The sequence below is a fragment of the Pundamilia nyererei genome, unplaced genomic scaffold (genome assembly GCF_000239375.1).
Source record: "Pundamilia nyererei isolate P.nyererei 1_Seehausen unplaced genomic scaffold, PunNye1.0 scaffold00005, whole genome shotgun sequence".
Taxonomy (NCBI): Eukaryota; Metazoa; Chordata; class Actinopteri; order Cichliformes; family Cichlidae; genus Pundamilia; species Pundamilia nyererei.
In genome coordinates this window covers 898,996-922,052 of record NW_005187406.1, presented here as the reverse complement: position 1 = coordinate 922,052, position 23,057 = coordinate 898,996, and the positions used below count along the sequence as shown (strand labels likewise).

The 23,057-nt window shown below is 40.2% G+C and overlaps 1 protein-coding gene across 1 annotated transcript in view; it reads left to right on the top strand.

The window, feature by feature from the left end:
• Positions 1-378: 378 nt before the first annotated feature.
• Positions 379-23,057, top strand: part of itga3b (integrin, alpha 3b) — a 28,568-nt gene continuing 5,889 nt past the window's right edge. Inside the window, exons 1-15 of the mRNA XM_005721645.1 lie at positions 379-619; positions 16,332-16,459; positions 17,753-17,835; positions 18,731-18,971; positions 19,147-19,239; positions 19,384-19,588; positions 19,957-20,150; positions 20,481-20,569; positions 20,653-20,786; positions 21,295-21,381; positions 21,478-21,545; positions 21,707-21,849; positions 22,022-22,168; positions 22,297-22,397; positions 22,783-22,951. Coding sequence (XP_005721702.1) covers positions 444-619; positions 16,332-16,459; positions 17,753-17,835; positions 18,731-18,971; positions 19,147-19,239; positions 19,384-19,588; positions 19,957-20,150; positions 20,481-20,569; positions 20,653-20,786; positions 21,295-21,381; positions 21,478-21,545; positions 21,707-21,849; positions 22,022-22,168; positions 22,297-22,397; positions 22,783-22,951 — 2,058 coding nt within the window. The 5' untranslated portion in view covers positions 379-443. The remainder of the gene's footprint in view (positions 620-16,331; positions 16,460-17,752; positions 17,836-18,730; positions 18,972-19,146; positions 19,240-19,383; positions 19,589-19,956; positions 20,151-20,480; positions 20,570-20,652; positions 20,787-21,294; positions 21,382-21,477; positions 21,546-21,706; positions 21,850-22,021; positions 22,169-22,296; positions 22,398-22,782; positions 22,952-23,057) is intronic.

Below are 23,057 nucleotides of genomic sequence, written 5' to 3'. Positions count from 1 at the left end.
GGATTTCCAAATTGATGATACGTTTCATAAATCATAGCACACTGCTTCTCCCTGTATAAGTTGCCTTTACAAGTATCGGTATTGGTATCAACAAAACGGTCCATGTATTTACTTGGCTTCGGATTGATATTAAAATTCGCTGTATCGCACACCACTAGAGTCTGCAGCTCCCTGTAGTTAATGCACTTGCTTCTGAAGGATGTCGAGATCTGACAGGAAGGGAGGGACACCGCTAGGGGCAGGGCAGCGGAGCGAACATGAGGCGCCGACACCTAGGCAGTGACTTTGCACAGAGGGGCTGTTAATGGGGAGGTCTCTGCGAAGCAGCAGCCTACCTGTTGGAGCTCATTGCGGCAGAGTTGCCACCCGGACCCCATGCTCGTTCGCTGATCGTGGACCTGCGAGAACTGAGTGCACCTAACAAGGGAGAAAACAACGGAAACATGTCTGAAAGACTTTTACTCTGCGCTGTTTTGGCCGTGTGCCACTGGACGCAAACTTGCACTGGATTTAATATAGATGAACGGTTTCCTGTGATCAAAGAGGGGAAAACCAGGGGGAGCTTGTTTGGGTTCTCTGTGGCTTTGCATGAGCAGACGGTGGGCTCCAGACAGTATCTGTAAGTATAGTCGGATAATGCATTTTTCAGAAATTGCTTTATATTTTCTTTTTTTTTTCTTTTTTCATTTAGAGGTAATATGTCGGCAGGCAAACAGTCGTGGTAAAGCAGCACTTTCTGTTCACCTCGTACTGTGCACGGTTAACTGCGCAAAAGTAGGACGCTTTATTGTCACCTGTCGAGCGTTTCTGTGCTCCACTTACATACTACCTGTGAGAGAAACAACTTGCTGGAGACCACGTCTGCAGATTTAGTTAGACCAAACCAGACATTTGTTCTAGTACAGTGAGAATATAGGACAGGTGCTCTACGCTCTTTGGAAGTAATTCGACGAAGTTCGTACCCGGCGGCGTTGTAAATCTTTGCCGTGCACTGTCAACGTGTAGAAAACGTGTCTCATAACACGTCCGGCCTGATGTGACCTGTTTTGAAAGCAAAACTGTTTTTGTTTTTTTGGGTTTTTTTTACACGATCACCATATTACATGACTTTTACACAAATTTGTTTTATCTCACTGTCAGTTTTTTTTCTTACTTGCTCGGTTTGTCTTTTTTTATTCATTATTGCAACAATAATGAACGAAACTGAAAATCGCATTGTTTAAAGTGAATAGATGAGATTTATTTTTAATAGTTTCTGCTGCTGGTCCAGCTGTTGGTAGAAACACTCACAAACACACTTGTTTTTAACCAGCATTCACAGTTCTCTGAACACAGATAAATCCTGGTTTGTAAACCACGTGTATGCTTCTAGTTTGGAAGCCAGTCCTGGTACAATAAGAGCATTTTTATCCTGATGTGCATTTCAGTGCATTGTGATTGAACTTTCAGTCATGATGTGGGTGGCTGTATTATATTCAGTTATTAAATATTTGTAAAGTAAACATTTGCACATCTACTCACTCTGTATTTGGAATTTGGGTGGAACTATTGTTGCCGCTATCGGCTAGAGAGAACTTGGGGTTGTTTCCTATTAAAGCTTTTACTGGCCTGTAACACTTCCCAGCTTAACACCAGTGTGGAGCACTTGCAAGGATTTACATAGGAAGTGCTTTTGTATCTGTTGATGTTCAGGCGTCTTCGTGGCATTTCTAATGAGAGCTCCTCAAACTGTGTTACTGTGCAGTATAGGATTTCACTCGGTCAATTAGAGCAGCCCCTTCATCCATCCGCTTCCATGATCACACAGCATGTTTGTAATGTGCTGTTATCAGTGTCGTTCTGCTTTGAAGAGTAAAGCATGAAGAAACGTTTCAGATCAGAGCCCACTTCCTCTGTGCTCTCATCAGTGAAGTTAGATATAAGGTTTATTTCTCATTGCAAGTCATGCAATGACAGATTAGATTAGAAGACCAAACTCACTCTCATGTCTGAGCTGTAAGTATAAACCTAGATGGTTCTGCATAAAACTGGAAAGGGGAAGAAATATATGTCTGCATGAATTACCTGAATAACATACTCCTGTACTGCCAAGCTTAAGTCCATATGTGCTGGTTATTGGCCAGTGTTAGCTATGCTGCTAGCTCTGTTTAACCCATAAAAACTAACGTTACTGCAATATTAATATAATTGTAGCCTAAATCTCACACTGAAAATACGTCTTCTGCTTAAAGATTCACATCACACAGCAGGGCATGTCATGTTGTGGGCATGCAGTGTAGCACACATCTGCAGGGAAAAACACAATGCTGTTGATGTCACCTATTTCATCTTACGAGACATAAGTGAAATCCGCTTTGATATGTGGTTTGGAGATGGTGGCGCTCACAAAACAATAGTTGGCCGAGTCAATAGGCGATAAGAGTGCATGACTCTGTAAAGACATAACAGTGTGCTGGTGTCTGCAATGTCTTAGAGGAAGGGATTTTAAAATAAGTTGTGTGGTTTTGTGGTTGCATATCTGTCTCAATGAACCCCACAGCTTTTAGCAACATATTTTCTCTGGCTGGAACTGCAGTGTGAATATCTGAAAAACGCCAAGACGTATGCACCAGTCATGACATGTACAGAGAAGAACACTGTTCTTTGTTGTCCTTGTGAGTCAGAGTTCAGGATACCAGTCGAGTCAAATGGCTTCCACTCCCATTTCTGGAATAAAGAGTTTGTTTGTTGTTGTTGTTTTTAATTGAAACCTTCTAAGATGCAGGTTATTATCCAGTTACACTAAATGGTTGCTGAGCTGAATTTCAACAATATATTTTGAATATGGGTTGCACATCCAATTAGTAGATCAGCATTGCTTCTTGTTGGGGATGGGCTTTACCCAAATAATCCAAGAACTACCTGAGGCCAATTTGTACCAACTATTCACCTCCCCACTCCCCCTATCTGTTTGGATCACCCATTTAAGGTCTCAGAGAGATTTTTTTCCCCGAGAAGGTCTTTTTTTTTTCTCTGTTGTTTCAGGGAAGGGGGGGAAACAGGGCAGTCAGCTGGCCACCTATTGGCTCTTCCAGTCCCCTGACCTTATGGTATTTTAGGAATGTATTACTCTTCTCTGCACAGTTACAACCTGCCAGGTTTCAGGTTGAGACAAGACAGGAGGGAGAATGATTATCCAAGAGAGAATACACATAAAAACTCCAAATATTTGACTCAAACTGATCCAAAAACTGCTTCATTTTACAGATGAAAGCTGAAAAAATAACACATTCTTTTGACTGATGAATACGCCAGAGTTGACGTGGCTGGGATCGAGGATCATCCCTGTCTGACTGCAGCAGCCAGAGGCTATGAAAGTCAACGATTTAATTTGACGGGGCCTTCCCCTTTCTGCTGCGAGGTGAAAATTAAACTGGTCCACCCACTGTACACACATCTGATGTTCAGTTAGAACATGCACAGGAACATACGTCACCTTTCGTCATATGTTTCGATAGAAGTAAACTTTTCTGGCAAACCCTTTTTCTCAAAGCACCGCACCCCGGTGATTTTACTTTTTCAATCTTTTATCACAGCTTTTTGTGTCGTTTACGTGCTCCAGTACAGTATTGTGCAATGGGTTGTAAGCTCTGTAAGGGCCTTATACAGTCAATAGAACTGTTCACTGGACTGATCAGTGATAAAAGTCTGTGGGCCGTAAACGTGACTGTAATCCAACATTCCTGCTAATACATATGTGATAGTGGTCTTTGTCATTGAACGAGGTCTATCAAAGGGCTAGTGTCATGCCTCGATGCAACACTTTCATGTCTATCCCATGCAAGCCAGTAAGTTTTACACTGACACAGAATCTTTTTCAAATAGAAGATCAAATAGAAATTTGGAGTAAAAAGTAGGTTAAAATGGGGTTAAAGTGATTTTATGCTGAGCGACGGCTGTCGGTATAAAATCCCTTTACCATGGTTACGGGCCCTGATCTTAACGCAGTTATTCGCTGTATCCAATCAGCTGGTAATGACATGAGTTGCATTCTGTGTAGCAGCACAAAAACGGCTTCTAAAAACATGTTGAAATGGATCCCAGCACGGCTCGGGGTTCCTGCTAATCTCCACAGAGCAGATTGGTTATGGTGGCGCTTTCATTAGAAATACCTGCAGTGAGGACTGTTTTTATCTTAACAAAAGTGTAAGAGATCCCCTCCCTCTTTCCTCCCCCGGTTGCATAAATGCCCTCAGCTGCACAGAAAAGAAGCTAGCCTCCAGGCTACTGGGAGCTACCTGTAGCTTGAAAAACCCATATGCTCCAGTACCTCTCTGTCTTCATGCCATTTTTCACCTTTGAAGAGAGAAATGATCCACAAGTATTGGATTACACTTGGTATTTTTTTTAGGAAGTGTGCGTGTGCTGCAACTTGTTGTGCGTCCGTAAAATACAAATAAGTGCTGGTATAAATATAGGATGTTCCAACGCTTATTACTGATAAAAGGCTAAATAAATATTTATAAATAAATACATGTATGAAATGAATATGTAAACAAAGAGAGATAAAAAAAAATCTGGCGTTGGAAAATTTCCAGGCATTAGCAGGTAAAGGCAGATGTTTCATGCACACCTGCACTTCTTTTATATAAGCTGAGTAATATCTGAGAGAAACTTGGCACTGAACATGCACGCCAACATGGGTTGCTGTCAGCTCTGTTACAGCTGTGTGGCTGACTGTCCATCTGTGTCTCCCACAGCTACTTCTCTTCTTTTACATACAGCAATGGACAACATTTTAATAGTAATACTGTTACTAATACTGTGAGCCTCTTGTGATTTCTGGCTTCATGGTTCACTACTGAGGTATGGCGTCACTGAGAAGCATGTGGTCAGGTTTAGTCCAGCGGTATGTGTATTCCTGTTTACATGTATACATTTGTATGTACACCGTTCAGGCATAACGTTATGACCCCTGCTTCATATTGTGTTGGTGCCAAAACAGCCCTGACCTATCAAGTTGTGGACTCCACTTGACCCCTCAAGGTGTAGTGTGGTATCTGGCACCAAGATGTTAGCAGCAGTTTTGCAAGGTGTCCAGCACATCCCACAGATGGGTGATTGGATTGATATCTGGGGAATTTGGAGGCCAAGTCAACACTTTAAACTCATTGTTGTGCTACTCAAACCATTTCTGAACCATTTTTGCTTTGAGGCCTGCTGAAGAGGCCACAGCCTTCACAGGATTCAGTTTCCATGAAAGGTTGTACATGGTCTACAACAAGGCTTAGGTATTATTGTAGACCCTGGGGTGGCTTTTGGACATTGGAGTGTGAATGTGTGTGAATGTTAAATAGAAAGCACTTAGAGCATAGAAAAAAGGGCTGGGTGAATGAGGTAAGGATGGAACAGCACTATATAAGAACCAGTCCATTTAGATGGTACATGCCAAGGATGTTACATTGCCCAAAGCATCAAACTGCTTTGGGCAAGCCTGCTCTGTTAGCTTGTTTCTTCCCATAGTGCAACCTGGTGCCAGGTGTTATACAGTTAAGCGATGCGCACAAACCCGGTCATCCAATTGATGTAAAAGAAAATGTGATGCATAAGACCAGGTCACTGGACCATTACTGTGTGTTGCAGTTCTCTTGCTTGCGTGCCCATTGTTGGTGCTTTTGGTGGTGGACAGGAGTCAGCATAGGCACCCTGACTGGTCTGTGACTATGCAGCCCTATACACAACAAACCGTGATGCAGTTTTTGAATCAATCTGAGCTACTGTAGCTCATCTGTTGGATCAGACAACACAGGCCAGGCTCTTCAAAATTTGGCACTTGTCAAACTCACTCAAATCCCCACGTTTGTCCATTTTTCCTGCTTTTAACATATTTCTATTTAAGGACAAAATGTTCAGTTAATCCCTAATATATCTTACCTACTGACGGATACTATGATGAAGAGAAGATCAGTTATTTACCACAACTGTCGGTGGTCACAATGTTTTGCCTGATCGGTATATTTCTCTGTCAGTTATGTGTGTGTGTGTGGACGGGTATTAACATCTTCATGGGGACCAAAAATTGGTAGTTTACTATACTTGTGGGGACAAACACAAGTATAGGACAAACAGTTTGAAAGCATTTTTGAGACTCAAAATGTGGTTTTAGTGAAAGCATTATGTCAACAAGATGTCCCCACAAGGATATAAATACACGTGTGTGTGTGTGTGTGTGTGTGTGTGTGTGTGTGTGTGTGTGGTGGGGGGGGGGCTACACCCTGCAGCAGTACTTGACGATATTATTCATCCAGTGACAGGAGACAAACCTGCAACCACAAGCTGAACTTTCTTTGCCCGCTTCAGCCTAGGTTTCACTTGTTGCCAATAAAAAGTGAGTTTCTTTATCATCAAGGGGATGTCCTGCCATGTTTAATTTGTCAAGCTGCCTCTAAATTAGTTTGGTCTCCTGTTACTGTTTCACCAAAGACAGATGGTGGTTTTCAAACAGGATGTTTGTCCAGCTGAGATACCCTGTTAGTGTGGGTGCCTGTCTACAGGTGCGGAGTCCTTTCTTTTTTCTTTATTCAACTGTATGACATTGTTGTCACCTCCTCTTTCGTCTGCATTTAATTTCCACTAAAAAAGTACCCTGATGAAAAAAAGAGAACAAAGTTTATCAGCAGTCTGCTATGTGTGAAAGTGGTTTGCAGTGCATTCCTACATTTCTCCCTTTTGTATAAACATTTAAATCCACTAACAGTGATGCTTGTCATTATAGAGAGACATTTAATCTTAGTCTAGTCCATATTGCAAGAATGTAAATCTTTAAAGTAGATAATTTGACATTATGATAGTTGTAAGGCTTAGGCTTTTGTAGTGTGCTGTTATTGTTCATGCTGGCATTGACATATATATATATATCCAAATTGCCCTGCCCTGACATAAATATATGAAAATCCTGAGATGCAAAGTGAAGGTGAGTCTGTGTGAGCCATGTTTTCTACTTCATGCACACTCTTTCATCACTGTTTGACCAGAGATGAGTCATCGACTTTGTTCTGTAAATGCAGCCAAATGTTCTTTAAGTGTGTTAAGAACTAGGCGTGCTTACTGTGAATGATATGAAAGCGAAGTGTGTGCTCACCGCCTCATGTAGTTTCTTTGTTTCCTGAAAGTACAGTGACCTGGATTCATCACAGCTACTCATTGTTTGAGTAATTACTCAAAGAAGTAATTTATTACACATTTATTCGTTTCCTAAGGCATTAAATTACTCGATGAAGAAAGTCTTTCAGCATGAATGTTGAAAAGACTGAAATGCTTTGCTTTATAATTAGCACTGACTATAAAGTATAGGCTAAATTATGTGCATATACTGGCACAGCTCAGTAGACACAGGTACAGGTAGGAATAAAGCCTGCACGCTGATTGGCTGTGGCAGGAGCCGCTCACATTCCACTTCCCTCTGACTCTGGGTTTCTTCTCTACCTTTGTGTTAGAATGCTGAATTTGCAAGTGCTGTGTGTTTTTGGCAGTGGATAATTATTTCAGGCCTTTGTGAAGTCTGCACTTTAAAGTAACGTTCCCAATGGGCTGAGGCTGACGGGCTTCCTATGTTGCACTGTGTGTTTTCTACTTCACTCTCCATGTGTTTGATTGTTGGATTTTGTTTATTCATGTGAAGGGCCATTTAAATTTTTATATAGTTGTCTGAGGGCCACACTATTATGAACACATACCGAGGGATGCAAAAACGAAAGACCAACAAAAAGGTCTATAGCTACTGTGTTACTTAGCCCCATTAGATTTCAACTTCATGGCTATAAATTGCACTCACCACAAAACCTGCACACGTAATATTCTCGCTGTCAGTCTGTTGTTGTGTGAAAGATGCTTTTTGAGCACTCAAACTCAAAAAGATGAAGATTCATTTTGAGTTACGAGTGCATTTCTCCTCTCTACTCATCAAGTTTAGCATGTTTCAAACTGTAGCAGCGCTCAACCTTTGCCCTTTTCATTATTGCCAGCACCTCACCACAAAGGAAGCACACTGGCTTGCCTTTCACAAAAAAGAAAAAATAATTTGTTCATTTTTCCTGGAATATGCGGCATTCTGCATTCACCTTCATTTTCTTGAAAGCTGCCATGATTCATCCCTTGTCATCTTTGTCAGTCAGGTTATGACGTGCTGTATGTATCACAGATGATGTGCTTCTACAAGTCAAGTGTGCAGCAGCTGGGATAAGAATTAGCACCTCCAAGTCATCAGCCAGAAAAGGGTGGAGTGCCCACTCTCGGTTGGGGAGGAATTGCTGCCCCAAGTGGAGGAGTTTTCAGGGTTTTTGTTCATGACTGGTGGGAGAGGTGGATCAGAGATTCTCATCGTCTACTGAAGTCATTATGTCATTAGAAAATCATAAAAAGATCTCACGTCTAGTCTCTTCTCATTGTTAGGCTTAATTCAGTCTGCAAACTGAGTCACTATTTAGAATGATCTGTATTTATTTTCTTCTTTAGGAGAAGTGGCAGTGTTTCCTTGAAAAACAATGAGGATGCAGTAGATGAGACCGTGCAGTTTTTTTGTATATATGTGTGTCTGATGTTGTGTTTTTAAGATAAAGGGTGAGGATTAATAATATTTTATTGCATTTTTCTTTGCTTGTGCATTTTGGGTAATTTAGTGACCCACCTTGTGTTGCAGTTAGAGTGAGACAGTGTGGTGTCACCATACTGTACCCCGATCCACGTACAGCACTGGTGTGAAAAATGGCTGTGCTGGTCCAGGTCAACAGTAACATATTTCATAAAACTACTGTTTTGCTGTGACTACTGTATAATTTTACGTAAAATAATATTATGAAATCACACAAGCAGTTCTTTCTTTTCTTTGGAAGTGCTTCTAGTCTAACATTTACACACATTCAACTTGGGGTTAGTATCTTGCCCGAGGATTTTTGGCAAGCAGACTGGTGACTGAGCTACAATCACCCCATAGCTTCTCTTTTTTTTAGCTAATTTCAGTTTGCTGTGCAAAATCAGTATCACTTATGCAAACTTGACATGTCATCGGTGGCACATGGTTTACTTTTAATATTATTAAAAGGGCTGCGTTCAAATCCTGTGACAGACAGGTTGCCTTAAGCTATATCCGGAGGGCAATCAATCATGCATGTTACAGGCAGCTGTAACACCACAGCATACACTCTGCAGGCACAATTTATTAAACAGCAGGCTTGAGGCAGAAAGTTTCCCACTTTGCTTCGTGTCGCTCACCTTTCCTTCCGCCATCTGAATCTCTTTGTGACGGTTTCTCTCCCTCACCCACTTTTAAATGTTTCCTGTTCTTCACATATAAGATAAAGGCCTTTAAGGGGGGAAAAAATACAAATTTGCCCGTTAAACACCTGTATCCCATGTCTCATAACGGCTCCGACTTGATCGACGTGAAGATGTGTGTATTCTTAATGAGACGCCAGTTTGACTGTAAACGTGACTAACTCGCGCTTTGTCTCGTCTTGATAATCTCTCAAAATCCTGTGAGTTGGAAAGGAAATGTCATCCCAAAAAGGGTTTAATTAAGTTGGATTTCCTGGTTTCACTGTTGTTGGTGTTATCTTAGCAGCAAATAGACATGTGGGGGGTAAAGATTATAGGTGAGCGTGGCTTAATTTTAATTAACTGCAAGAGAAGTTGTTTGTGTTGACTCTGACATTTGCTTACAATCAGCCCTTTCGCCCTTTCCCTTGCAGCTCCCCTCATTTGTTGAGAGACTTTTCCCACTATCTGTTCTTGCTCAAGTCAGAGGCTTTTCTGAGGCAGTGCCGGCTAACATGACTAGATAAATGAACCACTGTTTGTTTAACTTAATGGCTGACACAAATATACAGTAGTCCATCAAACTGTCTTCTTCTAAGATTTTTAGTCCTGTTGTCAAGAATGCAGCCTAACTAAGTCTCACCTTAGCTGGGTGTAGGGCTGGGCGATATGGCCTAAAATTCATATCGCGATATAATTTGAAGCATGTGCGGTAACGATATATATCACGATATATTCTTTTCTTCTGTATAACGTATTTTCCAAACTATAAGGCACACTTAAAATCCTTTAATTTTCTCAAAAATCGAGCGTGTGCCTTATATATGAATTCTGGTTGTGCTTACTGACCTCGAACCGATTTTGGCGTGCAGAAATCTGTTAAAAAATGTTTTAGTACAACTTTGGTAAGCCGCACTGCTTGATGGATTGTCAGAGCATTACGGCTGCCGTAGTGAGGAGCTTCGCAGAGTAATCTGGGTCCAAAACTCCGTCATCTTCAGGTCCCAAAGTCAAACGAACACTAAGAGTTAAAAATGGTCTAAATTCTTTCATCTTTAATTAAATCATCAGCGTTGCTGCTTTATCGGGTGTAACAATTAAGTTTAACATCCAGGCATCCATGAAAACAGAATTTATTAAATTTAACGGAGTTAGAAGTTAACAGGAAGTTAGCTCGGTAGTTTACACCTAAACATTTCATACCATTTTCTGACTGAGAGATTTTTGAAACTAATTAAAACGTACAGCTCTGCTACCACTTCCAACATAAATGAAGACAGAAAACTAAACAGCAGTGGTGTTTGCAGGGTTCCTGAAGTTGGACTACCTGGTATATAATGTTGTGCTACGTGATTGCTAGCGACACAGCTATGTTAGCATAACATTAGTACAGTGAAGCTGGAGGATGAACGCCAACTTTTTTTCCACTCATTAAAAGTTAACGTGACGGATTCTGGTGGTTAGAGACAAATGCAATCGCATAGCGGGATGCTATACAGGGGCCAAACTTCAGTCAGGAGAACAACTGAGATTATTCATCCACAATACGAGGTTAGTTATTAATATACTGCAACAACATGGGAGCAGCTGCGAGAGAATTCAACATTAATGAATCAATGTTACGGAAGTGGAGGAAGCGCAGTTTTTGTCTTTCCCCATATTTCAAAAGTGCTTCATCTCTTTGCTATGACTGTCCCCCGCCATAATTTGCAGATGATAATGGTTTTAGCCGCTGCGATGCTTTCGACCAAAACAGGCGCAGCTTAATGACATCATCAACATGCGCTATCGCGATAGAGCGATATAGTCAAAATCTCTATCGTTGGCCAAATTTATATCGTTTATATCGCCCACTAGTGATGGGATTTCCGGCTCTTTTTAGAGAACCGTCTCTTTTGGCTCGGCTCACTAAAAAGAGCCGGCTCTTTCGGCTCCAAACCGGCTCTTCAGGTTGTTTTGTTGCTTTAATTAATTTATTATTAACAACAATATAAAATTATGCACAAAAGGAATTACTAATGTAAAAAAAATTGGTCCTATTTATATATGTATATATATAAATATATACGGTGGCCCCTAGAGACAAAGCACGTACAAACTCCAAAACACATTTCTAGCGTTAACTGAACTTCCAAAACAGAGCTACCTAGATCAGTTAAATTACACAATTGAAAGCATATGTGTATTGTTTGTGTATTTATACAGAAGCACTCATATATATTCAAATAATAATAATTTTAAAAAAGTTCACTTACCTGTTACTACCACACACCAAATCCGGTCGTTGGTACTTCCTGGCTTGTGTAGCCACTAGGTAACAAAAGCTCAACACTGTGGGGGGGAGCACATCCTGGAGCACTTCTGTTGTGTTTTGTACGTGTTTTGTAGTTTTTACGTGTTTTGAAGTTTGTATGTGCCTTGTCTCTAGGAGCCACCATAAATATACTTTTATTTATTCACTCCACATAAAATGTAATAAAGAAATCATATAATACAAAAACCAACTATTTACATTTCAACTTTTAACTATTTACATTTTTGTGTTGTTTCAATTTAAATTTAAACAAATTTAAAGTGAAACAACACAAAACACTGCAAACCGCAACACAATTAAATATAAATTAAAATATGAAAACAAAAAGACGATGCATATTCTCTGTCATATGGGCCTGCATGAATAAACTTTCTGAATCCTTTATCATCCGCAACTGAAAATAGTTGTGGACCATTACTATACCTTTCTAATGTGGCGTTGTTGTCCTTGGCTCTCTTTCGCTGTCTCTCCCTCCCGCTCTGTTCCTGTGCTACTGCGAGTGTAACTACTGCCCCTCCCCCCTCTGCCCAGCGCAAAGCACATGGCTCGCATGCGGAGTGAAGTGGAATAAAAGTGCGAGAAAGGGTGAGAGAAACAGAAGAAAAAAAAAACACGGCTCGCGATAAGGAGCCGGCTCGCGTCGTTCACGTCAAAGACCCGGCTCTAAGAGCCATTTCGTTCGCGACCGACACATCACTATCGCCCACCCCTAGCTGGGTGCAAACAGTAAATGTTTGGTTTAGCCAGCCTTTTGGATGACTTCTTAGACAGAAGGGGCAAATTGCAACATGTCCTGGAGTTGGAATGCAGCTGCCTGCTTCTCCCTTTCCATTTAGCCGAGCCTTTGACAGCCTGTTTATGAGGAGGTGATGAGCATGAAAGGCGATAAGGAGGAGAGCACACAGCTAGGACAGGACGGGATATGACGTGCGAGTCACCTCGTTGTTAATCAGTTGTACGCCAAGTTTATGAGGGTTACATATGCAACAGAGAAATGTGGGTTCATCAAAAACAAAAAAAAGATCTGCTTTTAATGAAAAAGTTGACATTTTCTTGCAAGTTGTTCACTCAAGATCAGGAATGTGAAGGACGGGCTAGTAATGATGTTTAGTCTATGGTTCTGTGCTGCATTACTTGAAAAAGTGAAAACCTTCAGTTATTATTGTCCTCCATGCATCCATGATCATGAGGATATCAAGGTCATTTTTCAAGCGAAACTTTGGAATTTTGGAAATTAAGCTCGTTCTTTTTTTTCTTTTTCTTTTTTTTTGCCAAAAGTAGCTACTCTTATGTGTTTACATTAAAAATTAACAGTGGCAGTCTGATTGTTGGGAGCACTGGGACATTTCTCAGTGGGATTAGGGTCATTATGGCCTGTCAGAAACAATCAAACATGCCCAGTGATACATTAACAAGCAGGAGATGACATGTAGGGGCCAAATATGAACATAAATGCACGCGTCAAGCATTGACACATCTTGGAAGGACATTCATCTCCCTAAATTTTCTACCGCAGGATTTAACTCGATCAAAGAATTATAAAAAAAACACTAAAAAGAAAAGTTGCTAAAAGATGCTAAAACTAGAGCCTGTCTAATTCATCTGTAGTATATAACTACGCATAAATGTTGCTAGGGAGATCCGTTTATGTGTCATGTCCTGACACATGTACCTGCTTTCAGGGACATGAAAGCAGGGACATGATATATTAGTCAATATATCAAAATTATGAGCATGTATTGGTATCATCTCAAAAATCTTCTAGCAGTCAAACTAAAGCTAAAACATAGATATTATTTATTACAGTGACTTGTGCAGCGTTTTAGACTGGTTGACTATAAAGATAGCCCTTTGAACCTTTGAGCTAACCCTGCGTCTCATTTATTTTTAAAAACAGGGGTAGGTTCATTGTGTCGTGTGTCTGGTACAATTTTTTGTTTATGTAGTCCTATACACAACATAGCATACACTGGAAGCTATGGAGAAAGGCCTTTTGGTAAACCTTTTGTATTTTGCAATCTGCAACACTTTTCTCTAATGACAAATAGCCTAATATATGATATATATTATCCTCCAGTATTGACAATAAATGATATTTAAAAAAATATTTATTGATTGTTCATATTTGCCTGACACGTGGAATTCTCATCTAACATTTGTCAGTTAGCCGAATTGTCAACCTGTTCTTAAATGTTCATGTAGCACGTACATGGACCTAAGGTAGCTGATAACCCGTCTTGTGTTAGATGTGATGGTATCACACAGCTTTGTTAAATTTCAACAACAAACACCGATGACCCACATGGCACCACTGAGATAGTAAGATGATGACAGTATTTTTTTTTCTAGTTTTCTGCAATCAGCAGCCTGCTAGCCAAGATCTTCAAATGCCCTAAAGCATGCATGATTAATACTGGACTTTGTACCCTACCTTGCTTCCTCATGATTTCTATTCAGAGTGAGAAAAGTTCAAACTGCTATCTGTGTGTCAAGTTTGCCCAGTCTCCGGCTTGACGCCATTCCCTTTATGAGTGCTTTGGATAAAGCTCCCATGAGGCCTTGTGTGGCTTTACAATAATATCTGAGTTAGTGTTTTGGGACACTGTGTCCTGCGGCTCAAAAACACAACAGTTTTACACGCCCGCTTCTCATCGGCTTAGTTAATCTGTAGTGTAAGACCACACACACACACACACACACACACACACACACACACACACACACACACACACACACACACACACACACACACACACACACAGATATCTACACCGATAAACAAAAGAATGTCAACGCCACACTGAATGGGACTCCTCTCCATGTTTCTGTTAGGTCCATCCACCACTACAAACCTCTGTGGTATCTTGTATCTTATTTACTGTCCACATTACTGAATAATTACCACACCCAAGGTCTCCTCTGACAGTTTAACCTGGAAACTGTTGGCCCTCAGCAGCCGTCTTGTCTCTTTGTGGTTGTCGTCATACTGAGAAGTGGTTGTGCTGGTGCCGGTGCTGTTATACTGCATTCATAAAACGAAAGGGATGATGTCTCAACTTACCTATAAACATATCTGATTAATGTCAAGGAATTAGCTATGTGTGCCACAGTGTCTGATCTGAGTTCAGTGTTTTGTCAGCTTATGTGCCACAATTCATATACTTTTTAGAGTAATTTGATCTAAAATCAGTGGAAGTCGGGCCATGTGACTAATTTACATGTCTGACTCTCTGCAGGCTCAGGTGAGACATCAAAGAGACAATAATTTTGTCTATGCTCTTAGGCCTGCAGTCAGATTAAGATTGTAAATGTTTATAGGGGCATGTTAATGTTAATATCACTGTGAATGTGTGTATATATGTAGACGACTGTGGTGGAGTGGTGGAGCCTGGTACATGGGCTCGCTGTGTTTAAACAGATTGAAAAACCACGAAACCTGTGAGCAGTGTTTAATCAGGTATGACTAACCAAGAGCAAGTGCTAACAGACCCTGTTCAGTGATTTCCTGCTCATAGCACAGCCTTTTGCTGTGATTCATCTTTCAGGAGAAATAATCTCTCCCCAAGTTGGAGTAATCCCAGGCTGACTCGTGGGAGAAAGTGGGATTTGAAAGTACAGTGATTTTACTGTGAAGACTTATTTTTAACTTTACATTTGGGACCTTTATTTATTCTAACTTGTCAGTGTGAATAAGAGAGAAAGCTGGATTCCCACTATACTCGCAGTTAGGTCAACAATCGTGAACATCTTGACTTACTTATTTTTCTATTTCTACTCTTTCCCACAATACTGATAACTCATTGTCAGCACTGACAGCACTGAAATCATTTTCAGGACGCTAAAATGAGAAGAATGACATGCTTGTGTTACCCACTTTGACCAAAGCACTGAGTGCTTTCATTTCATGCGTATGTCACTCGCTCACATATTGTAAACTAGCTTGTCCACACCTTTCGCCCACAAAGTGGAGCTAATAAATCTTCTGCTGTCGGTAAATGGTGTGTTCCTGCACAGAGCCTCAGAGAGCAGTAATCTCTTTACTTCAAAGCTCTGTGGTGTGGTAAGAGGTGCAGATGCAGGGAGTGTCTCGATGAGTGGACAAAAAGAGCCAAGAAGCAAATTTCTCTCTATATATGTGTGTGTGCGTGCATGGGGGTGTGTGCGTGTGTGTGTACGCTGCCCAAGCTTGTCACAGGTCAGGTCATGGTCCGACTGCTTCACTCTTTCTTTTCTTGTGAAATGAGTCTGCTTTTTTGTGTGTGTTTAGACCCTGAATCTTAACATCCCAGGTCACGTCACACACTCTAAGTGGGTAAATGCTGTGCATAAAAGTTGTGCCTTTAATCACAATCAGAATACTTTCATAATCCTTAAGGAAATAATGTGAGTTACAGTTCCTCCAAGACAACAACAGTAACAGACTGAACTAGTTAAATAATACAATATGTTAGAACATTTAGAAAAATAATAAATAGCTGTAATATATACAAATAGCTCAATTTCAAGAGGTGAAATATAAATGATTGACTTGTTAAGCTGCATGGTGTGCTTTTTTTGTGTCTCGAAGGTTATCTGATAAACCGTTGCTGATAGTGTCATAGCTTTGTCTAACACTGTGCCACACTTCCATTGTGATTTCATACATTGTTTGTCTCTTTCTTTCTGTTTTTCTCTCTTTGTTTTTTCTGTGTTTTTGTTCTTTCTGTGTTCCTCTGTGCCTTTGTAGGCTTCTTATAGGTGCGCCCAAAGAAAAAGCACAATCTCTACCGAAAGTCAATGAAACAGGCGCCGTCTACTTCTGTCCCATTACCACCGACACCACTGACTGCTCCAGAATGGACCTGGTTACCTCGAGTAAGATTCACTGATGTGATGAAGGGAATGCATGGTTGCAGTGTTGTAGCTGTTTCTGAACTGTTCCATTAAGAGATTTTAGCGAGCTCGAGGGGGGTTTCCTTTAAAATACTTCTATATATGTAAGGAAAATAATGATGAGATTGAACACCATTCTTCTTAAAGATGTTCACTTATTTGGTATTCTGATGATCGATGGTGAGTGAGAGCGCTTTTGAACATTTCTGAAGATTTTCATATTCAGTGCACCAGCGAGGAGCCGTCTTTCACAATACTTTAAAAGCACCTCAACTGAGTTTGTATAGCACTTCCATAGATTTGATGCAAACATAACAGATGGTGGTGCAAAATGAAACAGCAAACGCAGAGATCTCCAACAGAAGCAAATTTAAAAAAAAACCCAGACTGCATGTTGTACGTACAATTTTTAAAACCCTCCTTCCTCACTTAGCACACTGTTCAGAACCAGTTTGGGTTTAAACTAAAATTTAGGAATCGCTCATATGATTGTTCTACAACGCTTACTTCACACAGCCATAGGAGACTCACAGCTCAGCTCTATTTAGGATTGTACTCCCTCAGTGAACTTCACGTGTTAAAACTGGTTTTCCCCTGCGCAGGGCCTCAAAAGGATGTAACTAATGTGAGGAACAAAAAATAATAACCTTTAAATGAACACTAGCTAGCTTCCTCATTTTACAGTAAGGACTAAAGAACTGTGTCAGATCATTTCAGTAAAATCATCAAGCATCCTTTGGAGCATTTGGAATTATTTTGTCCACCTTTACATGAACAGACTGTTATTAAATGTTAGACCCCACCCCCCTCCCATCCAAACCTAGGGGCAAATGGTATAATAAGAGGATTCTGAATCACTTTTCATGTTGAGGTTAGAATGAGTGCTGCTGCAGTCTCAGCACATTTTTGTGGTTAATATTTGTCAGGGCATGATCCAGGCTGCATGAAGGTTTGCATTTACAGTTTGAGTAGGTGTTCTGATGACTGTGATCACCATAGCCATGCTGAATGTTTCTTTTAATGTAATAAATAGTCTGGAATGGTTGATTTTGTACTGCATGCTGGTTTGATTTGATTAGTGTACGATGGCAAATAGAAATCTGGTTGTAAATGGTCTATTGAAATAAAAGAACAAGAAGTAAAACAGGGAACATTATAAAGCAGAAAAAAAGGTAATTACTCTGTATGTAATGACCTTCCTGTCAGCACCAGCCTGATGACAAATTAAAACAGTTGCTTTAATAATTGACCTACCTCCTTATGACGCATCCACAGCAACTACCTCTGAGATTGTGGAGGGCATGTGGTTGGGTGTGACAGTGTCCAGTCAGAAGGGCCAGCCAGATGGACGCGTGTTGGTAAGATGACTTCCTGTTTTCCTTCTATGAGTCACTACTACCGGTGATATTATGTACAAGGCAGGGTGAGCTGACACACAGGATGTTTTCTTTTATTATTTAGTCTAAGAGATGACACATTTGACTTGTTGCGATGTTTAATTACTGTAGACACACACACACACACACCTGAGACAGGATGATACACACAGGGAGAAAATGCAATAATGTCTCATGTTTAGGGAGAAATTATATTTTGATCAAGTGATTTTTTTTATTACTTTTACATTTTAGACAATTACAATATACTGGAGAACACATTTTACTTACAGTGAGGGGAAACTAACAGCATGTTGTTCCTAGTCTGTCTTTGTCAATATGTTTCAGTTTTTGTTCAAGCACTAATTGGTGTAATCTCCATGTTTTTATTTTTCTATCTTACATATTAATGCATTTTTTTAAATATATTTTTTATATTTATTTTTAAATAGCACCAGATCACAACAGCAGTCATCTTAAATGATTTTATATTGTAAGAGGAAAAGACCCTGCAGAGAAAACTTCAACAATCAGACACCCCCCTATGAGTGAGCACTTGGTGACCGTGGGACGGAAAAACTCCCTTTTATCAGGAAGAAATTAATTTTAGCATGTTTCAAACATCTTTGACTGTTTAAACTTCTTTTAGAAGGCTAAAATTGATATCTGGCTCATAGAAAATGATTATTTTGTGTAACTGCTCAAAGGGAGGACCGTTTCCATTGTGTAAATTAAAAAGCAGCGACACTGGTTTCATTATATTGATGTTTGAGATTCTTCAGTTTACTTGAAGCTGTTTTTCCTAGTCACTGAATTGAGCACTGTCAATTTCTGATATGACACACTGCACTTCTTCAGTACTTTCTCTGGTCTCCAGGCATGCGGACATCGATATGTGAAGGTAATGTCAGAGAATCAGTGGCGGATGTTAGGAAAATGTTATGTAAGGAGTAATGACCTGACCTTTGACCAAGAGGATCAGTGGCAGGATGAAAATTATGACGTCTGCAATCCCAACAACGACCACAACTTGGACGGCATGTGCAACATGGGCATTTCAGGCGGTATATCGGAAACTGATGTCTATTTAGGCTCTCCGGGCAGCTACAATTGGCAAGGTGGGAACTGTCGAGCTAACCTGTTTTGCCTACTGCTGAAATAATGGGGTTACTCATTATTTGCACGCTGTGCAAGTCTGTTGGATTTGATTGGATTGTGTTATGTCTTGGATACTCTTGAATTGTGTATTAAGCTGATTTTAACATTGTTGTGTGATTCTGCTTTGTTTTAAAGGAGATGCTCATGTGATACGGATAGATCCACAAAACCCCTGGAACTATGCTGACAAAAGCTTTGAAAGTCTAGAGAAAGCATATAGTTATATAGGTAAGTGTTGGTGTGTCTTTACAACATTTCAAATGGCAAATAATTGGGAACCTTAGTGAGATTCACACTCAATCTCCCTACTGTCAGATAAGCATCCAATTGTCAAAAACAGCATCTCTGATTCTCAATCATTTTCATTCACAGGTTATTCAGTTCTCGAAGAAAAGAAGCTCCTGAGCTATGATGACTCGACAGTTGTGACAGGGGCTCCCAGATATGAGTCTAAGGGTGCTGTGATTTTTTCAAATAAAACTCAACCAAAGCTTTTGTTGGAGCAGATCATCCTTGGGGAACAAGTGGGTTCCTACTTTGGAAACAGCCTGGCAGTGACAGATCTGAACAATGACAGGTGCGTTTCTACACCGGAGAGTGTAACTGTGGGGAAATGAACAATGATTTTTTTTTTCACATAGATTGGGACGTGATTTGCCTTTTTATGCATATGGTGCATAACAGTGAAGCAGTGTGTGTCTGAACACAGATGATAATAGTGACTTTCTGTGGCAGGGATGAGGGATTCACTTTGAAATTATGAAGAAATCAGGTGTTTCTCTATCTAGAAATCTAGTTGGTCATTAAGATTCTAGGTAGTACATTCTTTTGAGATGCAGTTAATATACCTTTGGTGACTTGTGTTGAATGTTTAGCTATACTTAGCCATGTGTATGTATTTTTGTATTTACATGCATATGTGGATTTTTGTCTTGCATATTCTAGTTGGAATGACCTGATTGTGGGTGCCCCCTTTTACTTTGACCGTAAGAATGAAGTGGGGGGAGCAGTGTACATTTTCATGAACGAGAATGGATTTTTCCAGAAGACCGCCTCAATGGTTTTGAAGGGCCCATCTGATTCTGCCTTTGGCCTTGCACTGGCCGCCATTGGCGACATCAACCAAGACGGATTCCAAGGTGTGACCATGAACCCAGCATCTCTTTTGGACCTACATCTGATAATATTCTAGTTTAAAAAAGTGAAATCAAAGTGGTGCACCAGACCACAGGTAAACTGTGGTGTGAGCATAAAGCACGCTAAAGGAATATTTCTGTAATTTGAAATCATTTCAGCTGCAAACAAGAGGTATTTAACTTGTCGTGTTTCAAATGAGTCCTGAAAACATTGTCTGCTGCCACCTAGAGGACAAATATTTCCTATACACAAAGAGTGCCTAGTTTTCTTTTCTAGCATCTTTTCTTGTCATGCTTCCAGTACTTGTTTAACTGTAATGCTAATGTCTCCAGACTTTGCTGTTGGAGCGCCATTCCACCAGACAGGAATGGTCTACATATGGATGGGAAGCAAAAAGGGAATATCAAGGGAGCCTAGTCAGGTAATGTATGACATTCTGTGGTCATTTAAAAACTTTATTCAAAGTACTCTTCTGAAAACCTGTGTCAATGACTCCCTCTGCAGACCATTATGGGTGGGACGTTTGGTGAAAAATTCCAGACCTTCGGCTACTCCATCAGCGGAGGGATGGACGTAGATGATAACAGTTACCCTGATATATTAGTTGGCTCTCTGGATGATCACATTGCCCTCCTCAGGTAGACACAATCAAAAACAAAGTTAAACAAGATATTTCCATGTTAGTTGGACCCCCTTATTGACATCATAGCATAACACACACTGCTGATGTATCGGCTGCACATTCATGATGTAAATCCTCACCTGCTGTTCCACCACAACACAGAGGTGCTCTTTGGGCAATTTTATTGTGATCTCGGTATCATTTGAGTGCAGCGAAGTCTTTGTTGAGCTTTCTGACGTAGTGTCATAGTACGTTATTCTGCTGGAAGGTTGTGGGCTGATCACTACCATGTGACTGTCTATTATTTGTATTAACAAGAAGTTGAACAAATGTACCTAACAAAGTGGCCAGTGAGTGTATATATAATATATAGCGATTTTCTACAGTGACATTTGTCTCATAAGTTACGACAAACTATTTTTATGACATCTATTATGTTTCAGTATTCATGGAGTTATTTCTCCTATTATTATTATTATAATGATTAATTTATTTGTTTTGTTCTGTTTTGCTTTTTAAATAAGAGCTCGACCGGTTGTGCACTTAACCCAAGACTTCACTGTCGAGCCTAAGATTGTGGACGATAAAATGTGCTCTGGAGATAAACCATGGTGAGATGTCTCCTAAATTTATGTCATTCTGAAACTGGCTTATTGAGTGTTTTTTCAGGTCTCAGTTCTTCTTCTCTTTCTCTTTGTGCTTCACAGCATTACAGCTACTCTGTGCATGTCTTTCACTCTAAGCACCGGAAATACAAATTTCAAGAAACCTGTCAGTAAGTTTTTCCGTGTTCAATTTTCTTTTTCAAATGAACAGTGTTTCCAACTTACAAACAAGTGCATCACCATGGAAATTCTTTGTTTTGTAAGAAAAAAAAAACTTTATTTACTGCATGAGCTTGCTTTAATCTTTTCTGTTTGTTTTCACTCTGTAAAGTGGTGACGTATATAGTAGAGGCCGACAGGGAGAGAAGAGGAAGCTCTCGTGTTCGTTTTCAGAATGACATCAACACTTACACTGGCAACCTGACCATGACATCTTCCAAAACTGCGTGTGAAACTCTCAAGCTGTTTGTAGTCGTAAGTGCGCAACGCAACTATTGCAGATGTTGTATTGACTGAGCCGTGCATTTTGTGTTATTTGCAAATGATCATCTTGCTGAGTGACTGGAGAGAACAAATAAACTGCGGCTACCTGATAGTCCTGTGCTTATTGAGACAAGCAAAAAGAAACTCTTTAATTAATTCACAGGAACCTGTGAGGGACAAACTGGAACCAGTGGTCTTTTTCCTCAACTTCTCACTATACGAACCAATACCTAGAGCCAGACGAGCCCCACAGAACCTGGACTTCTTCCCAATTTTGAGCCCAGAGCAGAAATCCAGCCGAAGAACTGAGGTATGGAGTCTTGCATGCACTTCATTTACAGGTTTCCTTTTCAGTAACTTGGAGATGGTAAAGAAATGGTACGGTCCAGTGTCCCCTTGTAAGATTTGATATGATGTTGCTTATTCTATTTCCTGCAGATTCACTTTCAAAAGGCGTGTGGCTCAGACAACAAATGTACCAGTAACCTGCAACTAACAGCAAAGTTTGTTGAAGAAAATGAAGAAAAGCCTTTTCCCAGGTAAATTTATATAGTGAGCAACCAAGCATCCTTTGAGTCATTCATGTATAGACACAAAGCTGACTTTTAAAGGTTAAAATACACTAGTTAGCTTGCTCAGTTAGGTTAGAAGATTGTTGCAGTGCTCATGTATATATCTAATGCATATGAAGCTACCACCAGTACCAGCTTACCATTAGCTTAGCACAAAGAAAACAAAGTGAAATGTGTGAAATTGTGAGGGTTCCCCCTTGCTTATGGACTCCCATTGGAAAGGTCCATTTTAGCACTTTAGCCATCGTTAGCCATATTTGTTGTTTGTTTTTGTTATTGCTATGTCATGAATGTGTTAGTCAATCAAAATAATCATTAAATAACAAAGCTAATACATGTTGTCCCTCTACAGTCAGGGCAAAGTTCAAGTGCTCCAGTTCAACAGCTCCATAAAGAAAATAGGGCTCGCGGTAAACGTTACCAACTATCAATCTGAAGGGAAGCTAGCTGAAGACGCCCACAGAGTCGTGCTCAATGTCACTATCCCTGATGTGCTGAAATATGCCAGTGTCAGTTCTTTGGTAGGTCCACTGGAGGGCAGAAGATGCCCATTTTTATTTTAATCTCCTTTTGTTTTTTAATGCTACTCTTCTTACAAGATGCACACTGTATTGGTTTGGTTTGGTC